This window comes from Pelobates fuscus, chromosome 4 (assembly GCF_036172605.1).
Source record: "Pelobates fuscus isolate aPelFus1 chromosome 4, aPelFus1.pri, whole genome shotgun sequence".
Lineage (NCBI taxonomy): Eukaryota > Metazoa > Chordata > Amphibia > Anura > Pelobatidae > Pelobates > Pelobates fuscus.
The window spans coordinates 111333358-111346258 of NC_086320.1; the positions used below are offsets into that span (position 1 = coordinate 111333358).

Consider the following 12901-nt stretch of genomic DNA (forward strand, 5'->3'; position numbering starts at 1 on the left):
CAGAGCCTTTTAAAGGTACAGGAGGTGGACACCAGGGTGGAACCTTAATTGACAACACCACCCACTTTCCCTATATAATTATAAGTCGCACACACCCTTCACTCTGAGTTGTACTGTGCTGCTGATTGTGTAAAGACCTTCAGAGACTATCCTGTTGTATCCCGATCTTGACCCTTGTCTGTATCATCGCTTCTGAACCTGTGCCACCCGTCCTGACCTTTGGCTTTCCCGACTACTCTCTTCGTCTGATCCTTTTCTACTGCGAACTTGGTCCACTGCACCTATCTGCATCTTGGGCTCAGTCCACTAAACTGTGAACCCGACAAATAAAGATAAACATACATGGTAATTCACTAGACACAAGATTTTTAAAATCTATTTAATGAGGAGGCTGGCTGGCTAGTAAGCACTGCGCAGCTGCCAAATGTTGAACCTTCGCGCGACCATCGGTTTTTAAAGTTCAGATTTTTAAAATCAGGCACCAGATTTCAGCTGTCCTGGCCAAAATCTGGATCATATTCAGTCATTCGCAGCCTTCTCTGACAAAATCCATCTATGGCTAAATGAACATTCTGAATTTTCCCACTGGTTGGTTTTACCCTATTTAATGCAGGCCAATCAGAGTTTAGTGAATAGCGCCGATAGTATTTCCAATGAAGAATTGCAACTGAGAATTTTATTTGTAACTAAAACAGTGATAAAAGATACAAATTTTCACAACTTATATTAATTAATCCTGAAAGAGTACCCAAAAAAACTAAATGTTCTTCGTGTATACAGAAAATACACAAAATAGATATCCTATGGACAGCTACAAAACCTGATTTATTTGTAATATATTTCATGAGCAAAGTCCCAGAACTAGCGCACTTAGCGCTCAGTAAGGGACAGGTGAATTTGTTATTGTCAATATGAAGTAAAATGTAAGCTAATCGTATTATTTACAGTACAATAACATTGACTTTAACACTGATATCATTTGCGAAGTCTCTTGAGTATTTACACAAGCTTTAGGAAATCCATGAATTCGTGAAATTGTATTTGAAAGGGACAGTATTGTTACACCACTATTGTAAGTCTTACCAGTGCAGCCATTGGGATTCTCTCTTGCCAAATTCCAGTATAATGGCTTACAACGGTTACAGGTCACACCCTCCACATATGAAAGGCACTGACAGTGTTCCTATAAACAAAAGAAATAAAAAGTTGTGTTTAAACAAAAAAATGCAGTGAACAAAACTAACCTATATTTGCCGTTGGGCTTCACAACCAGTTTTCTGACTGTCTTCGGTTAGTTCTGTTCTCAGAAGAAGATTAAATGGACACTAAAGGCATATAGACGTGGCCTAGGTAAAGTGCCCCGGTCTACTTTTCAGAGAATGTTTCATGGAAACTGCAAGAAGGTTAAGACAACCTCTAGTGGCTGTCTCCACTCTGAACGCCCTTGCCCTTTGCATGAGGATACCTAAAGTCTTAAGAATCCCCATGGGAAAGCATTTATTCACCGCTTTTCTATGGGGAAGCTTTAATGCGTACATGGCACTTGCCTCACATGCACATTTGTTTCCCCCATCGGCATGATGTTGCTAGAACTGGAGACCGAGCCAGGGCCAAAGTCCCTCGGCACTGGAAAGAGGTATGTGTAAAAAAGATTTGTATCCATTTATACATCAAGGGGCGCAGGCCTATAGTAGTAGGTTCGAGGACACTGTAGAATTAGGAATAAAGTTTTGTATTCCTAACTCTAAAGTGTTTCTTTAAGAAAAGACAGAACCTGGATAATAAAGTTAATTCTAGCAAGCTCTCAGAGACCTCATTCACATACACCAAAGCCACTCCAAGATATATCCTCCAGTTTTCCTAATTTCCAGCAAGCGGCTTTGTGAAAACTAAAGCACAATTATTCTGCTTATTATTCAGGTAGATTTGTGTGCCATCTGGGTATACATGATATTGGAAGCCAAAGGAGCTGCTGGGTTTACCAAGAGAGGCAGTATAGATTGGGAAAAGTAGGACACCAAGGATAAAACCTTTGGGAAACACCGATAGAGAGGGGTTGCAGAACTTGCAGAGAAGAGGAAGAGCCAGAGAAAGACCTGTGTAGTTCTGAGGCTGAATAACTTTGAACTCAGGCTGTGAGATAGGGATATATTATGGTTAGATAGGCCTGCAATAAAGTTAAGTATTAAAGAGATGCATCTATGCACAGATGAGGTGAGTCAAGATGGTTAGTCAAGCAAAAACAAGAATTTAGGTAGGTATCAATAAAAGTAGAGGGGAAAGAAATGCAGTGTTCGTTGTATCCTGTATTTGCTTCTTCATTTTTAATCCCGTCCCCCCCCCCCCCTCCTGTCCTCCCTTTGTTCTTATGCTGCCCACCTTACTTTCCCTTACATCGTTCACCTGAATGTTATCTTCTCATTCTATCCCATCTAGAGGCCTCACTCACTGGCATTAAATCCACTCCAAGCAATATCTCCTACTCATTTAGTAAGCATGCAACGTCATTGCATGTAGCAGCTTGACACCATCAGTTCAAGATTGCAACAGGATGAAGTGTCCCTCCATATTTAGCATTTTATGAGTAGTACAATTTAAGCTCGCTAGCTTTTTTCTAGCCAGCTTTTATTTACATTTTGGCCCTTCGAGGATCGATTCCAAAGCAAAACTTTAACAATCTCCAGTATTTATAAAACCAGAAAATGACTGAGGATTAGGGGAGTTATGCTCCAGCCAGCTACAGTTGGAGGCCAAATGACTGCTTTACACACAATAAATGCCAGTGTTACTTACACCTTGTGAATCCATTGTTCCTGCAGGGTCACATGCACCATTAACATCTAAAAAAAAAAAAAAAAAAAAAACGAGAGACACTTCAAAAACATGACATAAAAAGCAAAACAATTTAATTAAAATATAAAAAGACTAATAATATTGTTTTGCGGATTTTCACTTTTCCACTTCACTCGTTACTAAGTGGATGTGTGAGTCATTATAAAATCAGCCTCCAGTGCAGAACTAACTAACAAATATATTATGAGATGTCGGTTCCCATGGGACTATTTTATTTTCGAATTGGAACACAATAAAATAATAGACCATCCTCACTGACAATGCTTGAGCAAAAACATAAAAGTTAATAGTTTGCTTGTAAAAGAACTGGACCCACGCCCAGATTTCTTCACTATTGTAGGCAATGTGCCAAACAAACATTTTTTGAGCAAATCAGTAGCTGAACTTAGAGACGACTTTATACCCAAAAAGCAGTTTAGAGTTTGGGTAACGTGTTTTATGTGCTCAAATGTTACACACTAATAAATGGTTTAAAAAAAAAAAAAAAAAAAAAGTTATTTATATAACTTCAATTCAAATATATAATAACAATAAACATGATTTGTTCCCCACAAGATGTGGTTATAGAAAGTTCTATGTTAATAATGGGCTTCTGAATGATTAATTCTAATGGTTGAGTTTGAGATGAGCGCCTATAAGGCAGTGGCAGATCCGGGGGGGGGGGGGGGGGGGGGGCAGTGGCAGATCCAAAGGGGCAATTGCACCCCCTCCCCCCCCCCCGAGAAAACCGACGGTCTCCCTCTCCCCTGCCAGCACATGCAGGTGCTAGCCCTGCAATGTGCCTGTGGACCGGAGGGGCCCCCCTACACACATACACTGCCCCCCATACACACACATTGCCCCCCATACACACACACACACACTGCCCCCATACATACACACTGCCCCCCATACACACATACTGCCCCCATACACACACACTGCCCCCCATACACACACACTGCTCCCCCATACACACACACTGCCCCCCATACAGACACAATACACACATACACTACCCCCATACACACACACACTGCCCCATACACTGCCGCCCCATACACACACATTGCCCACACTGCAATACTCACACACACACACTGCAACTGTTACACACATATACTGTCCCACACATACACTGCATCCCTGACATACACTGCCGCCCTCACTCACACACTACAACCTTCACACACACACACTGCTCACACACTGTCCCCCTCACACACACTGCACCCCTTACACATTGCACCACTCACACACACCACTGCTCCTATACCCTACTACAGCCCCATTTCCCAGCAGACCTCAGGTAAGTTGTCAAACGGTTTGACTACTTACTCTGGGAGGGGGTCCGGGCACTATTGACACCATAACCACTACACTGAGCTGTAGTGGTTATTGTGTCTGGATTATTTCTTTAAATAATCTACAAGTGCCCCTCCCAAGATCAGGCTCTGGATCCGCCACTGCTATAAGGTTTATCAGACCTGCATCAATCATTAATAATAATAATAACACTTTGATGGTCTATGGTGTTTTTGTCCCACATGGTAGAGATGAATCTACTACTGTATCAGCTGGGATGTTTTTTTTTTTTTGTTTTTTTTTAATTCTTTATTTTTGTTAGTGCGTAGACATGCAACAGTCGCGTGTGAGGTACCCCAAAGGCAATCCTCCAGCGTTTCAAATGTATAGATTACATTGGAGTAGATGAGAAACATGCACTTTTTTAGTATTATTAGGAGAAGGTTAATACAATACGTTGCATACAAGTTTGGTCATTTATGTCTTGTCGTTTAGGTCTGTAAAATTTTAACAACAGCAGTGAGGAGTGCGTTAGATCGTGCTTAACCAGTCCTGTCGAGTAGGTCGGCAGAATTTTTACATCAGTTGTGAAGCTTTAATGCAAACGAGCTGAACTAGGAGTTAGAACATGCTTCTATGTCACAGTTCTTATGAGACAGGGTCATCAGCTTAACGTTTGTGTTGTAGGTCGCATGTATAGCAGTATGGCAAGTAAATTAAGACATTCTCAGTGGGTTGTAGGTCGCTGATAGCGCATCACCTAAGGTAGCCAGCTCAAGGTCTAAGCACCTCTATCTAATAAGGTGGCTTGTGTCTTGGGGGCAAACCAGTGGTTTTGTAAACCACGTGAAGCTAGTACAAGTGAAGATAAACTAGGATTAAGGACCTGGGTGGGCAATATAAGCACCAAGCTTGGTTCAGTGTCTAGGCGTTAGATGAGCCAAGTGTATCTTCTCTCCTCAGAGTCTGCTCCCAAGGAGTGTACCCCAGCCAGACTCACATGTCTGTCTTGGAATGATAATTAGTGAGTGGTGAGAGACTAGTGAGATGGCAGGAATTAGGCACTAAAGATAATAGTAGCAAGCTCATGTTAATCTTCTCGTAGGGTAAGTAGACTGCTGTTGGGTAAGTGACAGGTACCGTAATAGATGCTAAACGAACAGAAAAATAACAGGTTAAGTCGCCTAGCGTCCACCCTTATAGCAATTATATAGCAAACATATATAAACATAAACAGAACGAGTGGGGGTCCCTACGGCAATGGTGCCGATGTGGTATATCAACGTACAACAGGTACATTACCAAGAGACCTAGCTGGATTCGGAGTGCTCGGGCTAAACAGTGGCTTTAACTGAAGAGAGTCCTAGCAGAGCAATGCATAATGGTGGGCATATCTTTGCGTCAGTAGCTTAAGAAAAAGGTAAAGTTAGAGAATGTTGTGAGTCCGCAAACCAGTCCCCTTCAGCCCATGCCGGTTCTTGGCATGCAGGGTTTCGGTGTCAGCCAATGGATGGCCGCGCCGCATGTGTGTGGAAGTCCGTCTCCCCTGCTTTCCAGGCTCCAGGCCCTCGGCTGTGTATCTCGCCGATTCCTTTCCGAGGCCCATGTGTGGTGTTTCCTGCTCCGGTGAGTCTCACTGTCGTGGGCAGGTGCTCGGGGGTTGGTATGGCTGGCAGGGTGGTCTGAGGCCCCCCCTGGTCTGCTCGTGGTAGACCGATCGGGTGTTCTGTGTGGTCCCGCTCTGGCGTGTTTGGGGATGTGTGCCGTCGCTCATGAGGCCTGTCGCTTTTCCTCGCCCCCGTGATAGTTGGCGCCGTCTCCGTTGGGAGGCCGTTCCGGTAGATTTTGGCGGGAATCCGCATAGGTGTCGCAGGGTTACCGGTCGGATCCATGCCGCTGCCATTCTGCTTGCCAGCTTGAAGGCCCGGCCCCTGTCCCGGAGCTTCTTCCAGATGTTTGTGCAGAGCTGGTCGAAGAAGTCTGAGGTACTTGTGGGTGGCTCGATTAGGATGCTGTGTTTCGCCATCTTGTTTGTACTCTGGCTGTTTCTTCTCTCCGCATTTTGTGTCGCTTGTTTTCGTAGCTTTTATGGGGTTGTCGCCCCCTGTGTGGACCGGGATATCCCCCGCCGGTCCAGAGGGGGGGGTAGCAGGGCAGTCATTGAGGCATGCTTGCAGGCGGTACCCGGGCCCCCAGGCTTCGTGCTCCTCTCTCGTTTAGGCCTTGTGGCCGGTTTTAGCGCTTGTGTCGCAATTTGATGCGATACAGGTATCTGCATGTTCAGGGCAGTGTCCTGCATCGTTTTCCAGGCACCATGTGCTGCTGACATTGTTTGGTCGTCCAAGTTTGGTGTTTTAGTGCCCGTCGTTGCCAGAGCTTTCATAAAGCGCATCCGGCCATCTTGGCAGTCAGGCCCCGCCCCCAGCTGGGATGTTTTTATATGTAAAAAAAAAAAAAAAAAACAGAGCTTGAGCTCAAAAATTATTTGGTGACCCCTTCCTACAGCTCCACCCAAGACAGATTTGTGTTTTTCCTGCTTGGTCTCTTCAGTTAGTTGAAGTAGCACAGTAATGGAGACACACAGGGAATATGACAGCGTGTCATATTACCTGTATCTCTGCATTGCTTCCGCTCCCGACTGACTCCTATCTACGGATTGTGGGCAGGGAGAACACAGAGGATGCAAACAGGCTAACACTGACATGTTTAGTGTTTTCAAGTGGTCCTGGTGCAAGGTATTTGCAGCATTTCTGTATGAAACTTTGCACAGACAGAGATATTTGGGCTGCCAAATCACTGGTAGTGTCATTAACTAGTCCAGAACAAGACATCTGGGACACCAATTCTGTTCATATTTCTGTGCGCTGATGCTTATTCATGACAGAGTGATTGCCTGATACTCTCAGCCAATAAAAGAGCAGTAGGATCACCATCTGGATTTTGGATGTGTGTGAAACTCAGTGCTTGTCGGAACGTCGGAACCCAGATGAGAGGCAAGCCGTTGAAAAATGGTTTACTCCCTTACTGCAGAATGGCACAAGTAACCCTTTACATTCTGCTAGTGAACACACTGACAGAAAGCGGTTAGCAATAGAGGCTCGTCCAGGCAGCGCCCCACCTCTTTTTATGTGTGAAAAAAATCATTTCCATAGTTTAGATACAAAGATTATTTTTATGGAAGGGAGGGTGGTAAGTCAAAATAATATGGGAAAAATGAGTGTCTCTTTAATTCTGTAATTGGTTTCAGTGCTACAGGTAGGGATGTGTCTACCGTGAGGCAAACAAGACATTTGCGTTGGGCGGCAATTTCCAGGGGGTGGTAAAAAAATGCCCAGGCAAATACCTTGTTTGCCTCGTTTTATGGGAGCCCAAGAGCTGGCCGGCTGACCGCCTCCCTGCCCCACTGGACCCCAGTGGACCCCGGTGAAAAATCCACCCAGCTATCCCAAAAGTAGGTAGGGAACCAAGCATTCTGTTAACATTTCCTGCTGCTCTGTTACATTGTCTGCCTACATTTAAGTCATCTGAAATTATTACCCCTAAATCCCTTTCCTCAGATGTTGAGGTTAGGACTCTATCAAATATTCTGTACTCTGCCCTTGGGTTTTTACGTCCAAGATGCATTATCTATCCACTTATTACAGTGCCCACAGTAGAGGAAGGCAAGGAGTCATCTTGGAAGTAACACACAGTGAGTACAACTGCTCATGTCAAATGTATAGTTTGTAATATTATCTTTTTCTCTCCCTCAATACCAATAGTGTCTGCATAAGGGGTGATTAAGCAAGTGAATTAACTCAAATACATAATTAATATATATATATATTGCCAGGGAAGCCCAGGGACGAGAAGGGAATTGGGACATTTCTGGCACAGAGCACTGTGCTGTCTGTAATAGTTACCGTATATACTCGTGTATAAGTCGATCTCATGTATAAGTCGAGTGCAGTTTTGTGACCAACAATTGTGAAATATGCTATGCCTCGTGGATAAGTCGAGGGTAAAACTTGGGGCTATGAAATTCTGTGATTTTTATAATTATATACACACACACACTCATACAAACACACACTCTGCATTATATACACACACACACTCATACAAACACACACACACTCTGCATTATATAAACACTGTGTGTTTGTGTGAATGCAGAGTGTGTGTTTGTATGAGTGTGTGTGTGTGTGTATATAATGCAGAGTGTCTGTGTAGTGTGTGGGGAGGGCATTTTTATTATTTTTAATTTTTTTATTTAAATATTCTAATTTTTTATTTTAATATTATAATTATTTTTAATTTTAATATTTTTTTATTACATTTTTTTTTTATTATTCACATTTTTTTTTTTGTCCCTGGTGGTCCAGTGGTGTGTACTGTGCAGGAGGGGGGCTGGCAGGAAGCGTTTACTTATCTTTCCTGCAGCTCCTGTCAGCTCCCTTCTCCTGCGTTCTGGTCAGCTCCCCTGTAAGTCTCGCGGTCTGCGTGCCGCGTTGCCATGGTAACCCGTGGCAATGCTCTGACGCCGCGGCTCTTGCAAGATTTACAAGGGAGCTGACCAGAACACAGGAGAAGGGAGCTGCAAGAAAGGTAAGTAAATGCTTCCTGCCAGCCCCCAACAGGACCGCCGGGCTTGTAATGAGCCCGGCGGTCCTGGTCTGTATTATGGCAATGTAAGTTGCCATAATACAGACATTGACTCAAGTATAAGTCGAGTGGGGGTTTTTCAGCACAAAAAATGTGCGGAAAAACTAGACTTATACTCGAGTATATATGGTACATAGTTGCATGGCTGAAAAGAACATGTCCATCAAGTTCAGCCTTTCCCACATTAATTTTTGTTGCTGATCCAAAAGACGGCACAAAAAATCCAGTGTGAAGTGCTTACAAACAAGCTAAGAAAAAATGCATTTTTGACCTCAAAATGGCAGTCAGATATATCCCTACTAATTAAAAATGATATCCTGAATATTATGCTTTTGCAAGTATGTATCCAATAGCTGTTTGACTCTGATAAAACCTCCTTGTCAGGCAGAGAGTTCCACATCCTTAATAGTTTTAATTAACACCAAGTGCATCTACCCACCATCTTCTTTAAACTGCACAGTCACTATGCAGCTGAGACCTGAGACAGGCTTGTTGAAAAGCTGAGAAGCTTCAAACTGCAGGACTGGGGCTGTGACTCAGAGGACTGACTTTAATCTATTTTTTTTTTTTTTTTTTTTTTACTCTGCAATGATTTTTTTTTTTTTTTTTTTTAATTCTTTATTTTATTCGTGCATGAGGAGTTACAAGCATATAGCAAGTGCCACAACAGCACACATGGGTTAAGCATCAGTGTTGACAATGTGGTACTCAGAAACTGCACTTTTTTTTTTTTACGTCGTAACAATCTAGTAACAATTTTATATTAGAACATCAAACGCATCTGTTTTGCAAGCTAAATTCAAACGCAAGTTTTATAAGGCGCAATAAAAGGAAAGGAAAGTCGCAGGCGTGTCATGTTGGCTTATAGTCACCTACGTTAGCTAACATGAATTGCAGCGATCCCCTGGAAAGCAGAGTTAGTAGGCATAGCATAATATCTGCGATGTGTGATTTAAAGCATACCGTGTTGTTGCATACGATATTAATTAAGTAGCTGGGTCTCAGGCTATGCATATATGTCCGATTGATCAGCACTATAGTTTCTGCTTTCTATACGGATTAGCTAGACGTATAAGTGATTAAGTAAAAACACAGTCACAAACATGCTTATACAGTGCTTATAAAATGCGAATTAGGAAAAAGGGAGAGCATATAATAGGGGGCACATGGTATGTGTTATAAGCGTATCTATACAGTAGTTTCAAGAGATTATGACTGAGTGATAGAAAAGCACGGTGAGACAATATGTTGTATTTGCTGAAACTAGCTATAACATACATGTGTTGAGTAGCGGAGAGCTGATTTCTCGCAGCTATTCTCCACTTTAGATCCAAGGAAGGCTCAGGAACAAGTCAATAGTAAATCCACAAGCAGAGTTTCCAGCAGGTAAAAAGGTACAGCAATATCCCCACAGCACTCCCAATAACTGGACGACACACAGTTTTAGGAGTAGAACTGACAATCGTTTATTCCAAGGTTTCTTATAAAGCCTGCTCCCATGCAAGGGAGGGAACTACAGTAATTATGACAGTAACCAATGCAGTGCTTGTTACCTCCCACACATCTCCTCCCCTCAGAGTGAGTCATAATCCCCTTAACTTGTACAGTACTTTACCCCAAACTTGGATGTACCCCTAAACCATCACATATCCTTAATATTAGGGTACCGCTAGGTAGCCCTGATCTGGGTGAATATAATATCCAAAATTCACCCAGATCGGACCAGTGGTTCGGCAGTTACAGGAAGGTGAAGTTTGACCGACCGCACACGAGTTGGTATCCGAAAAGGGTTCCATGAGAATGGGCCCTGCGGTCGGTCTCCGTTCGGCAGTTAAAACAGACACTTATAATTGCCATCCATACTTTAATTCACCTAGATAGTGATTCCCTCATTCGGTACTTTGTAACTGCCGAATGGGGATTCGTTGGGTCTCTCCGTTCGGCAGTTACGGAGCTCTGGAGGTCTCAGCGGTGTTTGGTTGTTTGAGTGTCCGATTTGAGTTCCAGACACTCGACGACAAAACACCGCTGAGATTTTCATGCGTAAGATGGCCGCCGCCACGTGTACGCATGCCGAATGGCGGCCACCCAGACATAATGTTAATGAGCCGGTTAACTTGCGGTTTGGAAAGAATGTGAACCTTAATTGCTGGCACACTTCTCTCCGGGGTGGTCTCTCCGTTCGGTAGTTTCCATAAGTATATAGTACGGATGGAAACTACCGAATAACATACAATTCACATATTAAATAGACGAATAGCAATTTCAACATAGGTAAAAATATAACGAATACAGTCACACAGGCATTTTGTAGGACAGGCTTACTGCGTTCCGCTACACTGCTCCCCCTTGCCCACAAGCCGGCATACACAGTCTGATCCCACACGGATCGGCTTGGGGATGACCGGGGTGCTCACGGATTATTTCTCCAGATCAGTTTGTCGTGACAACCCGTCGGCGTTTCCATTTTGCTTACCCGGGCGGTATTGAATGTTAAAGTCAAAGGGCTGCAGCGCCAAACTCCAGCGCAGCAGCCTGGCATTGTCCCCAGCCACCCGGTTCAGCCAGACCAACGGGTTGTGATCCGTGAGCAAAGAAAAAGCCTGTCCATACAAATAGGGTTGTAATTTCTTCAAGGCCCACACCACAGCCAGGCATTCCTTCTCGATGGCGGCGTAGCTTACTTCCCGGGGTAAAAGTTTGCGACTGATGTAAGCCACTGGATGTTCTCCGCCATCGGCCCGGACTTGGCTCAATACTGCCCCCAATCCAAACATAGAAGCGTCTGTGTGAACAAGAAAACGTTTAGTTGGATTGGGAGCGGCCAAGACAGGGGCATTAACAAGTGCATCTTTCAAGTGTTGGAATGCCTGCTCACACTCCGGGGTCCAGGTTACTTGGCGGGGAAGGTTTTTACGTGTCAGGTCAGTGAGGGGTTTGGCCAGGGCACTATAATTGGGCACAAACTTCCGGTAATACCCTGCTGTCCCTAGGAAGGCTAACACCTGGGTTTTAGTTTTCGGGGTAGGCCACTGTGATACCGCCTCTACTTTGGCTGGTTCCGGCTTTTGTTTACCACAGCCTACTCTGTGGCCCAGGTACTGTACCTCGGCCATCCCAATGCTACATTTCGCTGGTTTTAGGGTCAAACCAGCCTCCCTGATCCTGTCTAGAACCGCTCCTATATGGGCCAAGTGTTCCTGCCAGGTATCGCTAAATATGGCAATATCATCGAGATATGCGCAGGTATAGTCTTGGAACCCATCTAGGAGGCGGTCCACCATCCGCTGGAAGGTAGCCGGCGCGTTTTTCATCCCAAACGGCATGACCTTAAATTGGTACAGGCCGAATGGGGTGACAAAGGCGGACTTAGGGATGGCGTCCGGGGCCAAGGGAATCTGCCAATACCCTTTACACAAATCAATAGTGGTCAGGTATTGACCCCTGGCCATCCGGTCCAGCAACTCATCTATCCTAGGCATCGGGTATGCGTCGGATACGGTCTTCTCATTCAATCTCCTGTAGTCCACGCAAAAGCGGGTCGTGCCGTCCCGCTTTGGTACGAGGACTACTGGAGAGGCCCAGGGGCTATCTGAGGGCTCAATGACTCCTAACTGTATCATCTCTTCAATCTCTTTGCGCATATTCTCCCGTACCGCTTCAGGGATGCGGTACGGAGTCTGGCGCATGGGAAGTTGACCAGGGGTTTCTACTCGGTGGGTAGCCAGAGGGGTGTATCCAGGTACATTAGAAAAGGTCTCCTGCTTTTCTTGCAGTAGTTGTTGTACCTCGATACGCTCCTGTGGGCTCAACCGATCCCCCAGTACAACTGCTCCTAAATCCCCAGCCAGCTGTCCGTCTTCTAACAGATCGGGGAGGGGTAGGCTGTCGCCTTCTTCAGAGGTGGGGGCGCAGATAGCTGTCACCTCCTCTGATCGTTCTTGGTAAGGCTTCAGCATGTTCACATGGATCATGCGTCGCCCCCCATTCCCTGCGCAGTGGCCAATTATATAAGTGGTGTCACATCGTTGTTCTACCACTCTATAAGGGCCTTGCCAGGCGGCCTGTAGCTTATCATGTCGGACAGGTTTTAAAATTAAAACTTTCTGTCCGACCTGAA

General features: G+C 44.6%; 1 protein-coding gene across 1 annotated transcript in view; it reads right to left on the minus strand.

The window, feature by feature from the left end:
- The window catches only part of LAMA3 (laminin subunit alpha 3), a 272254-nt gene that overhangs the window by 133071 nt on the left and 126282 nt on the right, over positions 1-12901 (minus strand). Inside the window, exons 16-17 of the mRNA XM_063451472.1 lie at positions 2794-2840; positions 1084-1183 (exon numbers count right to left, since the gene is read on the minus strand). Coding sequence (XP_063307542.1) covers positions 1084-1183; positions 2794-2840 — 147 coding nt within the window. The remainder of the gene's footprint in view (positions 1-1083; positions 1184-2793; positions 2841-12901) is intronic.